General features: G+C 45.7%; 1 protein-coding gene across 1 annotated transcript in view; it reads right to left on the minus strand.

The window, feature by feature from the left end:
• Positions 1-16,640, minus strand: part of LOC112224994 (coiled-coil domain-containing protein 148) — a 47,058-nt gene that overhangs the window by 2,214 nt on the left and 28,204 nt on the right. Inside the window, exons 11-12 of the mRNA XM_042306796.1 lie at positions 888-1,028; positions 14-132 (exon numbers count right to left, since the gene is read on the minus strand). Of these exons, the coding sequence (XP_042162730.1) occupies positions 14-132; positions 888-1,028 (260 nt within the window). The remainder of the gene's footprint in view (positions 1-13; positions 133-887; positions 1,029-16,640) is intronic.

Here is a 16,640-nt window from a genome sequence, read left to right on the forward strand (position 1 = left end):
GGTGCATGCTTACCTTTCCTTATCTCTCTTAGCTTGCTCTGCCATGAATCTCCTCAGCTCTGTCAGTCTCTGCTGATCTCTTCTCTCCAGCTCCTCTCTCCTCCTCTGTTTCTCTGCATAGTACTGCTTCACCTAAGATATACAGGGAACGAACGTTCACAAAATAAACCAAAACCTTTACAGTAATGCCTGGAGCAAGCGAGTGAACACGAGGGAAACTTTAGTGTGATGTCATCGCGTCCTATTGATCGTGACGGTGTGAAATCAGATAAGAGTAAATCAAATGAATGAGACGATAGTTCATAGTCTGAGAGATGACTGTGTACAAGTATATGTAATCCATTTCAGCCTAAATGGCATCATTAATCAGAGATTCTCCCAGCTTTCCTGTGGTACTGTAGCAGGCCCCAAAGGAGGGGCGCAATCAAACAAGGCTGGCACCAATACACACCCTGGGGCGATACCAAGGGGCAATGAGGGTCAGGGACCACACACTTCTACATACACGCATGGACACACACACACACACACACACACACACACACACACACACACACACACACACACACACACACACACACACACACACACACAATCATACCTCATTAAGCTGAATACACAATTAATCAAGCTAATGAAAATCATCATGACACTTTTCCACTTTTCTGACAACCTTATAATAACATATACGGTAATATTATGTTACATATCCGTGGAGTTAAATCACTCAAATGAACTTGGGCCATGCCTACAGTATATTGGATACTAAGATGTTATTATATATTGCCATAGAATCTGAGGAGCAAAGACTCATTTCAAACATAATGTGACTGGGGGCAGTGCAATATGCTGGAGCGTGGCAGGTGTAAGGATTAGGGGGTCTTTACTTTTTCCTTCTGCAGTGACCTCATGGCCGAGTCTCTCTCCTGCTCCCTCCTCAGTCTGTCCTCCTTTTCCTCCTGCTGCCTGCCAGCAATGGCTGCCTCCAACCTGGCAACCTCTTCTTGATGGGCACGCCATTTCTGCAGCTGGACACACACACACACACAGGCATGTAGGTTAGTGCCAATCAAAGGCTGCCTCTCTGGACCGAATCACGTTGCCAGATGCCCAGCTGGGTACCAGCCCCAGGGTCTGGTGGGAATGAAAAGGGAAAAGAGGTGTTGAAACAGCACGTTAGAATACCTCAGGACAGTACCGAGACACAGAAAACCCTGCTCCCATACTGTAATGTAGCTATTTATGCACTATCCTGCACAGCACTTACTTTTTTTTGTTTTTTGTTTTTTTTGTTTTGAATTTGACCCCTTTTTCTCCCCAATTTCGTGGTATCCAATTGTTGTAGTAGCTACTATCTTGTCTCATCGCTACAACTCCCGTACAGGCTCGGGAGAGACGAAGGTTGAAAGTCATGCGTCCTCCGATACACAACCTAACCAAGCCGCACTGCTTCTTAAGAAGAAGCGCATCCAACCTGGAAGCCAGCCGCACCAATGTGTCGGGGGAAACACTGTGCACCTGGCCACCTTGGCTAGTGCGCACTGCGCCCGGCCCGCCACAGGAGTCGCTGGTGCGCGATGAGACAAGGACATCCCTACCGACCAAGCCCTCCCTAACCCGGACGACGCTAGGCCAATTGTGCGTCGCCCCACGGACCTCCCAGTCGCGACCGGTTACGACGGAGCCTGGGCTCGAACCCAGGGACTCTGATGGCACAGCTGGCGCTGCAGTACAGCACCCTTAACCACTGCGCCACCCGGGAGGCCCCCACAACACTTACTTAACCAACAACATGTTGCTATAAGCCATTGTCTCACAGCTACACACACTCCAACACATACCACCCACCCATTCAGACCTGTGTAAACACACACGCTCCACATATGCAATCAGACTCAGTGGAAGTGCGAGCACACACACATGTGCATGCACACACACACACAAACACACACACACGCACACACACAAGCACAAGCACACACACAACAATAGTTGAGGAGTAAGTGACAGGTTGGTTATGCATCAGGGTCCCTGTGGCACGGTGTGCACTGAAGTGTTGCAATCCAAACAGGCAGACAGATTTACAGATCCATCAACACAGAGCTTAGGAACCCCCTAAAGAGAGCCAAGCATTATTAACACAGTCTATCACACATTAGCACCAGCATCATCATCAATCCAATCAGCCTGCCTGTCTGCCTGCCAGCCTGCCTAAGAGGAACCAACAACTGCTGTCTGTTTGTTTGGGGGAAGCTTAGAGGAAAGACCCTGCCCTGCCTTAATCAAATGACATCGGGGTTTGTCTCAAATGGCACCCTATTCCATTTTAGTGCACTGCTTTTGAGTAGTGCACTATAGAGGATGACAAAGCAAGAAAACGTGTTTCACTGTACTACTGCACGTGACAATAAAATATGTAACTTGGAATAGGGTGCCATTTGGTACGTAGACTTGGGGATGGAAAGATCTGGAGGTTTATGCTTACATTAAGGCCTCTTGTGGGTTTAATAGAAGAGTTATAAGTTATGATGCAAGACAAAGGCTCAACCTCTTAGAAGGTCTGCCCTTAGAGGAAGCATCAGCTGTATTTCTCATCAACCACTCACTTTACATAACTTTTTGACTCAACTTTATTGTCACTCAACTTTGAGATAAAATATAAGATAATGGCTGTGGGGAAATGTTGGTTGCGGCTCTGTGCATACATAGAAACACGTAATAAAACATAGACAAGGACATACACAGACAATAAATACAGGTAGAAAAAGTGCATGAGCAATCAATGACTCATCTGTGCACTAAACACATCAGTACACTCTGTCAACTACAACATCAACTGAAGGCCAACCCGCGGCTCCAACTTGTGGTTTCAAACATCCAGGAGCCTCACTACCACTGGAACTTCAAGGTTGAAACTATTCAAATCAAATATAACAATTAAATCTAATCCTCAGATTGCCTGTAGATCAGAAATGTGGTCATTTGTCTCTCAGACTCCAATTTGCCAGGATAGTGTCTAGTCATCCTTGTTGTGGTGAGAGGGGGAGACAGAGCGAGAGAGAGAGAGGGAGAGAGAGAGAGAGAGAGAGAGAGGAGGTGAGTGATAGAGATAGAGAGAGGAAGTGAGTGAGAGAGAGAGAGAAAATGAGGGAGAGAGAGAGAGATAGAGAGAGGAAGTGAGTGAGAGAGAGAGAGAGAGAGAGAGAGAGGGGAAGTGAGAGAGAGAGAGAGAGAGAGAGAGAGAGAGAGAGAGGGAAGTGAGAGAGAGAGAGAGAACGAGAACGAGAAAGTGAGTGAGAGATAGAGATATAGAGAGAGAGAGATAAATAGAGTGGAAAAGTGAGTGAGAGGGAGAGAAAGTGAGTGAGAGAGAGAGGGAAAAGTTAACGAAACCGGAGAGGGAGAAAGAGACCAGAGAGAGACCTTAAATTTGATGTTATTGAGCAGCCTGTGGATAGGAGGCTGGTGGGAGAAGCTATAGGAGCACGGGCTCATTGTAATTGCTGGAATGGAATAAATGGAATAGAATCAAACACATCACACATATGGAAATCACATTTGACACCGTTCCATTTATTAAATTCCAGCCATTACAATGAGCCCTGTCATGGTTCCACCTGTCACCAGAGGGCGGCAGAGACCGTCCTAGAGACATTAACGACTGTTACGACTTCTAGAAGTAGTGGGTGGAGGAGTCAGGCGCAGAGAGCATGGTAGTTCGATACGTAGATATTTATTTCCAAACAACAGAGTGTTGGTCAACGCCACACACAAGCGCGCATAAAGACAATACGACCGCAGAAACCTACCCACTTCCTGGTTCACTCTCTCCACCTGCCCATTACTCTCGGGGTGATAACCAGAGGTCAGGCTGACCGAGACCCCCAGACGTTCCATAAACGCCCTCCAAACACGGGACGTGAACTGGGGACCCCGATCAGATACGATGTCCTCCAGCACCCCGTAGTGCCGGAAGACGTGGGTAAATAGATTCTTTGCAGTCTGTAGGGCCGTAGGGAGACCAGGCAATGGGAGGAGACGGCAGGACTTAGAGAACCGATCCACAATGACCAGAATGGTAGTGTTCCCCTGAGACGGGGGAAGATCAGTAAGAAAGTCCACCGACAGATGAGACCAGGGACTTTGTGGAACCGGGAGGGGCTGTAGTTTCCCTCTAGGCAGGTGCCTAGTAGCCTTACTCTGGGCGCACACCGAACAGGAGGAGACATAGAGCCTCACGTCCTTGGCTAAGGTGGGCCACCAGTATTTCCCCCTAAGACCACGCACTGTCCTCGCAATCCCCGGATGACCTGAAAAGGGTAGTGTGTGAGCCCACCGAATCAATTGATCACGGACACCAAGCGACACGTACCTGAGACCGGTAGGACACTGTGAAGGCGCAGGTTCCAACCGCAACGCCCGCTCGATGTCCGCGTCCACCTCCCATACCCCCGGAGCCACCAGCCTAGAAGCTGGAAGGATGGGAGTAGGATCGATGGACCGGTCCTCAGTGTCATAGAGACGGGACAGCGCGTCGGCCTTAGTGTTGAGGGAACCTGGTCTATAAGAGATCGTAAATCTGAATCGGGTAAAGAACATGGCACACCTAGCTTGACGAGGATTCAGTCTCCTCGCCGCCCGGATATACTCGAGATTGCGGTGGTCAGTCCAGATGAGGAAAGGGTGCTTAGCCCCCTCAAGCCAGTGTCTCCACACCTTCAGGGCTTTTATCATAGCTAACAACTCCCGGTTCCCCACATTATAGTTCCGCTCCGCCGGACCCAGCCTCTTCGAAAAGAAAGCGCAGGGGCGGAGCTTCGGTGGCGTGCCCGAGCGCTGTGACAGCACAGCTCCAACCCCAGCCTCGGACGCATCCACCTCCACTATGAACACTAACAAGGGGTCCAGATGCGCCAACACGGGCGCATCAGTAAGCAGTGCCTTCAACCGGTTGAAAGCTCCGTCCGCCTCGGCCGACCACGGTAATAGGTAGGTAATAGGAGCTGCCACTTGGCCAAAACCATGGATAAACCTCCGGTAGTAATTGGTAAACCCTAAAAACCGCTGCACCTCCTTTACTGTGGTCGGAGTCGGCCAATTATGCACGGTGTTAACGCGGTCACACACCATCACTACCCCCGAGGTGGAAATGCGATAACCCAGGAAGGAAACGGCTCGTTTGGAGAACACACATTTCTCAGCCTTGACGTATAGGTCATGCTCCAGCCGTCGCCCAAGTACCTTGCGCATAGAGATCAAGATGTCATCAATGTACACCACCACACCCTTCCCGTGCAGGTCCCTGAGAATCTCATCTACAAAGGATTGAAAGATGGCTGGAGCATTCTTTAACCCATATGGCATGACGAGGTACTCATAGTGGCCTGATGTGGTCCTAAACGTGGTTTTCCACTCGTCTCCATCCCGAATACACACCAGATTATACGCGCTCCTGAGGTCCAGTTTTGTGAAAAAACGCGCTCCGTGGAATGATTCCACTGCCGTAGCGATGAGAGGTAGCGGATAACTAAATCCCACTGTGATCGAATTTAGACCTCGATAATCAATGGACGGACACAGTCCTCCCTCCTTTTTTTCACAAAAAAGAAACTCGAGGAGACGGTGACATGGAGGGAATGTACCCCTGTCTCAGAGATTCCGTGATATATGTCTCCATAGCCAACGTCTCCTCCTGTGACAATGGGTACACGTGACTCCTGGGAAGTGCAGCGTTCTCCTGGAGGTTTATCACGCAATCCCTCGTCGATGGGGTGGTAATTTGGTCGCCTTTTTTTTTACAAAAAGCATATTCTGAGGGAATGCGCACAGTGGAAACCTGGTCTGGACTCTCCACCGACGTGGCACCGATGGAAACTACTATACACCTACCTGAACACTCCTCTGACCACCCCTGAAGAGCCCCCTGTCTCCAGGAAATGAGGGGATTGTGAATAGCCAGCCAGGGAACCCCCAACACCACTGGAAACGCAGGTGAATCGATAAGGTAGAAACTGATCCGCTCCCTATGATCCCCCTGCGTTACCATGTCCAGCGGAACCGCGGCCTCCCTGACCAGCCCTGACCCTAACGGTCGGCTATCTAAGGAGTGCACGGGGAAGGGTGGGTCTATCGGCACCAACGGAATCCCCAACCTACGGGGATCGATAAAACTCCCAGCTGCGCATGAATAGACTAGCGCCTTATGCTGGAGAGAGGGACCAACAGGGAGCTCTGGGTGAGTTTGGTGCCTACTCACCTGGGGTGGCCGTTAAGTGTTCCGCCTGCCATCTCGACTCCCAGACGGACTCCTCCAGCACCGGTCCGAAGTGTGTCCTCTCCGCCCGCAGTAGGTGCAGGAGGAGCCTCCTCCTCCAGTCCCCCTTGATGCAGCTCCTCCCAACTCCATCGGAGTTGGAGCAGGAGGGCTGGGAGGTGGAACTGACAGGACAACCTCTGAACGCCCGCGGACAGCTAGCAGGTTGTCCAGCCGGATCGACAAGTCTATGAGCTCGTCGAGGGAGAGTGTGGTGTCACGACAAGCTATCTCCCTGCGGACGTCCTCCCGGAGGCTGCACCGGTAGTGGTCCATCAGGATCCTGTCATTCCACCCCGCACCAGCGGCCAAGGTCCGGAACTCCAAGGTGAAGTCTTGCGCGCTCCTCGTCTCCTGTCTTAGGTGAAACAATCGCTCACCTACCGCTCGGCCCTCAGGAGGGTGGTCGAACAAGGCCTGAAAACTGCGGGTGAACTTCGGGTAGTGGTCCCGAGCAGAGTCTGGGCCGTTCCAGACAGCGTTGGCCCATTCCAGGGCACTACCTGTCAAGCAGGAGACGAGGAGGCTCACACTCTCTTCACCCGAGGGAGTCGGACAAACGGATGTCGGGAGACCACTCCTCTCCCATCGCTCCGTCCTCTCCATCATCAGGTCCATCGCCGAACCGATGGAGGACGGCTGTGTGATGGAGGACGCGCTCCTCCATCGATGGAAGAGGGGTGGTCGCTGCTCCTGCTGACTCCATAGATGGTGCGGGCTTCTGTTACGACTTCTAGAAGTAGTGGGTGGAGGAGTCAGGCGCAGAGAGCAGGGTAGTTCGATACGTGGATATTTATTTCCAAACAACAGAGTGTCGGTCAATGCCACACACAAGGGAGCATAAAGACCCAGTCCAAACAAACAGAACGAAACTGTTCGGAAAATAGAATCCACAAACTATACACACACCAATAACAGAAAAACAAGCCCGCACAAAAGCCGGCGGGCCTACCGGGTTTAAATAGCCCAAAACAAAAACCCAAACAAGACACAGGTGAGACTAATCAGACAACACTAAATGAAACAGAAAAGGGGATCGGTGGCAGCTAGTAGGCCGGCAACAACGACCACCGAGCGCTGCCCGAACAGGAAGAGGCACCATCTTCGGCGGGATTCGTGACAACGACACTCAGATGTGTCCTATTTACCCATTATGATTTCCCTGTTAAAAGAGGTGTGTTTTCTGTTGTCCTTTGCTGAAGCTTGAATTATGTGCCATGTGCGTTTGTCTCCTGAGTGAGTTTGAGACTTAGTGTTTGTTGTTTTTCAAGTGTTACTGTGATCCTTCCATGACTGTTTCTCAGTAATGTATTATGTTTGATTCCACTGATTCCTTCTCTGTTCCCTTCTCTGCACCTGGGTCCAACCTCACCATGTCACAAAGCCCGTCCTCCTAAAGCTCTGCTCACCAGCCTCCACTGATACATGAGTACTGGACCAAACTCTCATATGAAACTCTTAGAATATTAAGTAAAGTAAGCATTGTCCAAGCCAAAACGGCCAATAGAGCAGGAGCCTATTTCCTGTTTCTGTAGCTTGATGTAGTACTGGTACACCCCCTGGAAAGGACACTACTCTGTCACAGAATATTATGAATATTATGCTGTTATTAATTACTGAGTTAGACAAAGAATTAGATATTCAAGGATTGCTGCACATTACTGTAAGTTCCTGTAAGAGCCAGAGTGCATAGATGTAGTCTCTCTCTGTCAACATATATTACGTGTTTTTGAATTTGATATCTGTGTCGAAACAGCTGTGTAAAGTCTACTGGTGATTCGAACCTGCTGTTCAAAAACACAATGTATTAACTTCCATACATTCCAAAATAATACTTACAAATACACACTCAAAGACAATCTATTTTGTGTTGACTATTTCTCAATCTAGTAGGCTACTCTCACAGATACATTCTCTGTCTGCGTCTATCACAAATGGCACTCTATTCCCTCCATAATGCACAACCTTTCACCAGAGCCTACCCATTGGGCACACACTGTTTAAATCAACATGGTTTCCATGTCACTTGAATGAAATTACGTTGAACCAACATGGAATAGACGTTGTTTTGACATCTGTGCCCACTGACTATGGGCCCTGGTCAAAGTAGGGCGCGCTAATAGCATTTCAATCCGTGACGTCACTCGCTCTGAGACCTTGAAGTAGTTGTTCCCCTTGCTCTGCAAGGGCCGTGGCTTTTGTGGAGCGATGGGTAACGAGGCTTCGAGGGTGGCTGTTGTCGATGTGTGCAGAGGGTCCCTGGTTCGAGCCCAGGTAGGGGTTCGAGGAGAGGGACGGAAGTTTAAACTGTTACATTGGTGCCGTGATCCGGATCACTGGTTGCTGCGGAAAAGGAGGAGGTCAAAAGGGGGGTGAGTGTAACCGCTGTGAAATTTCGAGCTAGTTATCGGTGGTGCGCGCTAATAGCATTGCAATTGGTGACGTCACTCGCTCTGAGACCTTGAAGTAGTTGTTCCCATTGCTCTGCAAGGGCCGCGGCTTTTGTGGAGTGATGGGTAACGATGCTTCGAGGGTGGCTGTTGTCGATGTGTGCAGAGGGTCCCTGGTTCGAGCCCAGGTAGGGGCGAGGAGACGGACGGAAGCTAAACTGTTACATATAGGTAATAGAGTGCCATTTGGGACGCACACTCCGAATGTGGGTGCGGATGTGAAAAATCACACCAGAGAAAAGCTAGGTTTTTAAAACACACACACAATTGCACCATCAATCAAGCTAGATAAGATAGGCGGGTGCTTAATGTTGGGAACTGGAGAGATGTGAGCAGTGCAAACAGCGTGTGTGTGTGTGTTTGTGCAAGTGCCTGTGCCTCTTTGTGTTTATTATGTCCTCTCCTATATTTGAGTATGTAAATATTAAAAACCAAACAGCACAGCGAAGTGGCCATCATAGCTACCTTAAACCAATCTTACTTCTTATTCCCCAAGCTCCCGAGAAAAAAACGAAAAACCATGCCACAACAGTGGCTGAACTGATTGGGTATGTCTTGCTTGTTTATTGCTGGTTAGAGAATGCATCTTCGAGAGCGCAAGAGGAATAATACACTCATTACATACAGTCTACAGCAATTCATCACTACAATCTAATTTTCTGTGCCTCGCTGCCAAGTACAAACGTACTTTTTGTACATGGCAGCCTTAAAAAATGAAGACTAAATCTAGAAATGTCAGAATGATAAAAGCACAGCGGCCTTTTACATCTGCAAAACCTGCCTTCCCCAAAGTGTTTGTTTATATAATTTTACCATAGCTCAGAGTTTTGCCTCTGAGCACTCACTGACAGACTAACCAATGAGAGATCTGCCATTTTCAGGTCTTGCCATAGATTTTCAAGTAGATTTAAGTCCAAACTGTAACTCGCCCACTCAGGAACATTCACTGTCTTCTTGGTAAGACACTCCAGTGTAGATTTGGCCATGTGTTTTAGGGTATTGTCCTCCTGAAAGGTGAATTCATCTCCCAGCGTCTGGTAGAAAGCATACTGAACCAGGTTTTCCTGATTTGACTGTCAAATTCCATGTCTTTTTTATACTGAGATAAGGGTATACAAGGGTATTTGGGTTCAAGTATCCATGGCAATGTCCTTACAAGTGATGGTCTTAAAATGGGGGCCAGAGCAATGTACTTTAATGACTTAACCTTTCACGGCTAGGGGTTCCGCTAGCAGAACGTTTTGACAACATCCAGTGAAAATGCAGAGCGCAAAATTCAAAATAAATTAGAAATATTTAACTTTCATACAATCACAAGTGCAATACACCAAAATACAGCTTTAATCTAGCCACCATGTCAGATTTCAAAAAGGCTTTACGGCGAAAGCCAGGACAGCACCCCATCAAACAAACAAATGACAATCATAATTCAACCCACCAGGCGCAACACAAAACTCCGAAATAACGATATAATTCATGCCTTACCTTTTGAAGAGCTTCTTCTGTTGGCACTCCAATATGTTCTATAAACATCACAAATGGTCCTTTTGTTTGATTAATTTCATCGTTATCTCCAAAATGTCCATTTATTTGGCGCGTTTGATTCAGTTAAACACCGGTTCCAACTCGCCCGACATGACTACCATTTATCTAATAAATTACCTGTAATCTTGCTCCAAACATTTCAAACTTTCGTAATCCAACTTTGGGTATTTTTAAACGTAAATAATCGATCAAATTTAAGACGGAATACACTGTGTTCAATTGAGTCTAAAATTAAAGTGGAGCGAGCTTCAGGTCGCGCGCCCCAATGATGATGATGATAACATTATTTCAACTTCAGCTAATAAATGTGTTTCTGAGCGAGATCCCGCCTTTCTTGGAAATCTGAAAGATTTAACAATGAACTAAACTCTAGTCTGTCGTGTAGTAGGCTCAGTAACATGTGGGCACAATGGGTATAATTAAGGGTAAGTTTACTCTGCAAGCTTAGCACTCCATCACAGCAGACATCATCAGCACATGCATACTCTTCTTCTCCCTATCTGGAATCCAGTTCGCATTGTACATCCGTTCTGTATCAGAATAGGTCAATTAAAATACCTGTAGTGCAGCAGAACACGACATTGTCATCCGTTCCATATTCATCTCATAGAAATTTGCCAACTGATTCTCTATGCACCAACATGTCTTTCAAATAAAGATAGGTATATTGATGCTACTCTACAGCTGTGGAATCTGTAATGCAATAGAAAACATCTGTAGATAATAATTTATATAATATCTGTCCCCCCCCCTCCCAATGTCAATACTTTAGGGCCACCTTTTGCAGTAATTACAGCTGCAAGTCTCTTGAGGTATGACTCTATAAGCTTGGCACATCTAGCCACATGGATTTTTGCCCATTCTTCAAGGCAAAACTGCTCCAACTCCTTCAAGTTGGATGGGTTCCACTGGTGTTCAGCAATCTTTAAGTCATACCACAGATTCTCAATTGGATTGAGGTCTGGCCTTTGACTAGGCCATTCCAAAACATGTAAATGTCTTAAACCACTCGAGTGTTGCTTTAGCAGTATGCTTAGGGACATTGTCCTGCTGGAAGGTGAACCTCCGTCCCACTCTCAAATCTCTGGAAGACTGAAATAGGTTTCTCTCAAGAATTTCCCTGTATTTAGCGCCGTCCATCATTCCTTCAATTCTGACCAGTTTCCCAGTCCCTGCCGATGGAAAAACATCCCCACAGCATGATGCTGCCATGATGCTGCTGGTGTTCTCGGGGTGATAAGAGGTGTTGTGTATGCGCCAGACATAGCGTTTTCCTTGATAGCCAAAAAGCTACATTTTAGTATCATCTGACCAGAGAACCTTCTTCCATATGTTTGGGGAGTCTCCCACATGCCTTTTGGCAAACACCAAATGTGTTTGCTTAATTTTTTCTTTAAGCAATAGCTTTTTTCTGGCCACTTCCGTAAAGCCCAGCTCTGTGGAGTGTACGGCTTAAAGTGGTTCTATGGACAGATACTCCAATCTCTGCTATGGAGCTTTGCAGCTCCTTCATGGTTCTCTTTGGTCTCTTTGATGCCTCTCTGATTAATGCCCTCCTTGCCTGGTCTGTGAGTTTTGGTGGGCGGCCCTCTCTTGGCAGGTTTCTTGTGGTGCTATTTTCTTTCCATTTTTTTATAATGGATTTAATCGTGCTCCGTGGGATGTTCAAAGTTTCAGATATTTTTTTATAACCCAACCCTGATCTGTACTTCTCCACAACTTTGTCTCTGACCTGTTTAGAGAGCTCCTTGGTTGCCATGGTGCTGCTTGCTTGGTGGTGCCCCTTGCTTAGTGGTGTTGCAGACTCTGGGGACTTTCAGAACAGGTGTGTATATATACTGAGATTATGTGACAGATCATGTGACACTTAGATTGCACACAGGTGGACTTTATTTAACTAATTCTGTCACTTCTGAAGATAATTGGTAGCACCAGATCTTATTTTGGGGCTTCATAGCAAAGGGGTTGAATACATATGCACACACCACTTTACAGTTTTTTATTTTTTAGAATTTTTTTGAAACATGTTATTTTTTCCCTTTCACTTCACCAATTTAGACTATTTTGTGTATGTCCATTACATGAAATAAAAATAAAAATACATTTAAATTACAGGTTGTAATCCAACAAAATAGGAAAAACCATAAGGGGGATGAATACTTTTGCAAGACACTGTATTTGGTTTTCCCCACTCCCAGAGGAAGTAAGCTCCGCCTAGTTGCCTCCTCCATGCAGCCATCTGTGCTGCCTGAACCACAGGGCAGCTAGGCTAACACACCAGGGCCTGGCGTTGCACAATACACTAGCTTGGCCAGGGGGAAGACATCAGGGGTCAATTTGGCCAAGAAAACATTTACTCTGGGGCTCCTCCCACTGCACATCATGATAACTCACAGGCGAGTTGCTCAGTGGGTTATCAGTATCACTATACAGCCCACAGTGATAAGCACACAGCCCAGCTCATAATGAGGCCAGCTCCACCACGAGGCCTCCCCCATCTCCGCCAGGTCTCCTCCAGGCCTCATCCAGCACCGTCAGGCCTCATACAGCACCACTAGGTCCCTCCAGCACCACCAGGCCTCTAGCACCACCAGGTCTCCTCCAGCAGCACCAGGCCTTCTCCAACAGGGTAGCTGGACTGGTCTGTGTCTGCCACTTCCAGCACCAGTAGGCCTCCAGCATCACCAGGGCTCCAGCACCACCATCAGGCCTCCTCCAGCACCACCAGGCCTCCTCCAGCACCACCAGGACTTGTCCAGCACCACCATGCCTCACCTTCTCAGGCTTCAAGGTGATAGGGGTAGCAGGGTTAGGGTCAATTCCAATGCTTGATTTCAGTCATGAAGTGAAGAATTGATATGGAATTTAATTAGAAATTTAATTAGAAATTTAACAATCAAAGTTATGGAGTTGGAATTGAATTGGAATTAGACTGTATGGACGTTTTGAATAGGAATTTCATTGTAATTGTAAAGACATTTCATCTTTGGAATTGAATTTAATTCAAATTCCATATTTTATATTTCCCAGTTAATGGAATTAATGCACATTGTATCAAACATTTACTGCAGGATTTGTTTTAAATCATTTCAACATGTGTTTCTATATTTCCAGTATAGCTTGCCTGTCTGAACAGTGGCCTGATCAATTGGAATTTGTGGAATTGTTGGGAATAATATTGAATTGATTTTCCTTACATTGGAATTTAGAGGAATTTAATTATCTTTGCATTCAAATACTGATCTGGAATTCAATTGAATAACATTTAATTTACAGGGATTTAATTTAGTGGAATTAACCCCAACACTGAGGGGTAGGGAATCATAATGAAACTTTTACCAACACATCCAATCATGATATAGAACACAACATTATTGGAATTTGCATGTGAATCATATTTTAAATAAACCAATATACTTATACTGCACCTGTAACAACACAGCATACCAGGCTGCTGTACCCAAGATTCAAAATAGTATGTAATGAAATAAGATGATGAAATTGCAGAAGTGGATTTCATCATGATGAATATAAATATTTTATTTATTTATTTAGAAGACCTACTGGAAACAGAGACACCAGTTGCAGAAACAAAGCATTTGTATAAAGGCTGACAGAATGGCAAGGGGAATCCATCTTGTGCTCTGGTCGTGTCAGGATGATAAAGACCATGAGCACTCAGGAGAGATTTGGTTGGAAGGAGACTTCCATTTGTGCTCTGACTCAACTCCAGCACAGAAATACAATACGTGACTATAACGGAACTCATATACGGTTGGGAAAGTCTCTGATTAACTTGCCAATATTTTGGATTGAATGCACAAAGATGCCTGCATTCTTTCTACCTCTGCACTGCGTAATTCCTTATATTGTTATGATCAGAAATACAACCTATTATCAGTATGAGTTCAGTTTTAGGAAAGGGTGAGTTAACTCATAAAAGCTCATAAATATATGTAGCCTCTGGAAAAAAAAAGTGAATGAGTAATTTGCTAAACTTAGAAAATATTAGCCCTTTCTGAGACTCACTTAGACAGCATATTTGATGATAAGGCAGTAGGAATACAAGGATATAACATCTATAGAAGAGACAGGAACGTCTACAGGGGAGGTGTTCAGAGCCATGTTCCTGTAAAGCTCAGAGAGGATCTTATGACAAATGAAGTAGACGTGTTGCAGGTTCACCTGCCTCATGTGAAGCCTCTTCTTTTAAGCTGCTGATATAGGTCACCAAGTGCAAACTGTCTGGAGAATATGTGTTTGATGTTAGACAAGGTCTCTGATGCTAAATGTGAAATGTGTTTTCTTGGTGACCTGAACATCGACTGGTTATCATTTAGTTGTCCTCTCAAGAGGAAGCTTCTTACTTTGACTAATGCCTGTAGCATGACCCAGGCTATCATTCAACCAACCAGAGTGTCGACCAATAGTGGTTGATCTGTGACACAAGACACATTTATAAGAGATCCGGACTCTTTTGTTGAAGATGTAATGTTTTATTTTATTTGAAGTAACTCCTTGCTGAGAGACTGACTGTCTGCTGTGTATAAGGAGGATAATCCAGACGCAGCACTATTTGTAAAATTATTCTTGCCAATATTTTTTTTTGTGTGACCATTTTCATTTTTCTTGTTGTAAAGGGCTACATGCACAATACACAAATCCATATAACTGAATAGTTAGCTCCCATCACAGAGCCAAAGAGTAACAATACATTTAGAATGTAAAGAGAGGGAAACATATGGGGAAAAAGAAGCAACTAGGGTTGCTTGTCAGTCTCTCAGCAAGGAGTTACACTCAGTGTCAGAATGGGTAATTAACAATAAACTGGCTTTAAATACTAATACTAATCTAAAACCATAAGCAGGTTCAAAGCATCCTCTAAGACCTAAACCTCCACTGGTGTTGTACATAAAGGGTGCGACCACTGAACAAGTTGAAGAAGCTGAACTCCTAGGAGTAACATTGGTGTGGTCAGTTATCATGGTGAAGTCATATTGACAGAGGTTATTGTGAAGTTGGGGAGAGGTACGTCTGTTACAAAAAAAAAATGTTCTGCGTTTTTGTACACAAAGATCATCTGTATTAGTTGTTCAGGTTCTGAACTTGCCCCGTCTTGATTACTGTCAGGTGCAGCATAGAAAGACCTAGCAAAGCTGCAGCTGGCTTAAAACAAAGCAACACGCCTGGCCCTTTCCTACACACACAGAACTAACATCATCAACATGTATAATAGTCTTTCATGGTTGAGGGTTGAGGGGAAATTGACTACTTCTCTTCTAGTCTTTTTAAGAAACATTTGTAAATGCCTAATCTATTTGCATTCTCTTCAAACAGACATACATCACCTACCAAACCACACACACCATTATGGATTTCTTCACCGTATCCAAACCAAAAACATATTTCATGTGTCGCTCAGTTACAGTGCCTTCAGAAAGTATTCATACCCCTTGACTTATTCCACATTTTGTTACAACCTGAATTCTAAATGGAGTCATCGTTTTTTCACTCTCGACCATCTACACACAATACCCTATAATGACAACCTGAAAACGTGTTTTTGGAAATATTTGCAAATGTATTGAAAATGAAATACAGAAATATCTCATTTACATAACTATTCACACCCCTGACTCAATACTTTGTAGAAGCACCTTTGGCAGCGATTACAGCTGTGAGTCTTTCTGGGTAAGTGCTGCAAAACTGGACCCTTACAAATCAGCTGGGCTAGACAATCTGGACCCTCTCTTTCTAAAATTATCCGCCGCAATTGTTGCAACCTCTATTACTAGCCTGTTCAACCTCTCGTTCGTATCGTCTGAGATCCCTAAAGATTGGAAAGCTGCGGCGGTCATCCCCCTCTTCAAAGGGAGAGACACCCTAGACTCAAACTGTTACAGACCTATATCTATCCTACCCTGCCTTTCTAAAGTCTTTGAAGGCCAAGTTAACAAACAGATTACCGACCATTTCGAATCCCACCGTACCTTCTCCGCTATGAAATCTGGTTTCCGAACTGGTCACCTCAGCTACGCTCAAGGTCCTAAACGATATCATAACCGCCATCAATAAAAGACAATACTGTGCAGCCATATTCATTGACCTGGCCAAAGCTTTCGACTCTGTCAATCACTGCATTCTTATCGGCAGACTAAACAGCCATGGTTTCTCAAATGACTGCCTCGCCTGGTTCATCAGCTACTTCTCAGACAGTGTTCAGTGTGTCAAATCAGAGGGCCTGTTGTTCGGACCTCTGGCAGTCTCTATGGGGGTGCAACAATTCTAGGGCGACTCTTTTCTCTGTATACATCAATGATGTCGCTCTTACT

This window comes from Oncorhynchus tshawytscha, linkage group LG26 (genome assembly GCF_018296145.1).
Source record: "Oncorhynchus tshawytscha isolate Ot180627B linkage group LG26, Otsh_v2.0, whole genome shotgun sequence".
In the NCBI taxonomy this organism is placed as follows: Eukaryota; Metazoa; Chordata; class Actinopteri; order Salmoniformes; family Salmonidae; genus Oncorhynchus; species Oncorhynchus tshawytscha.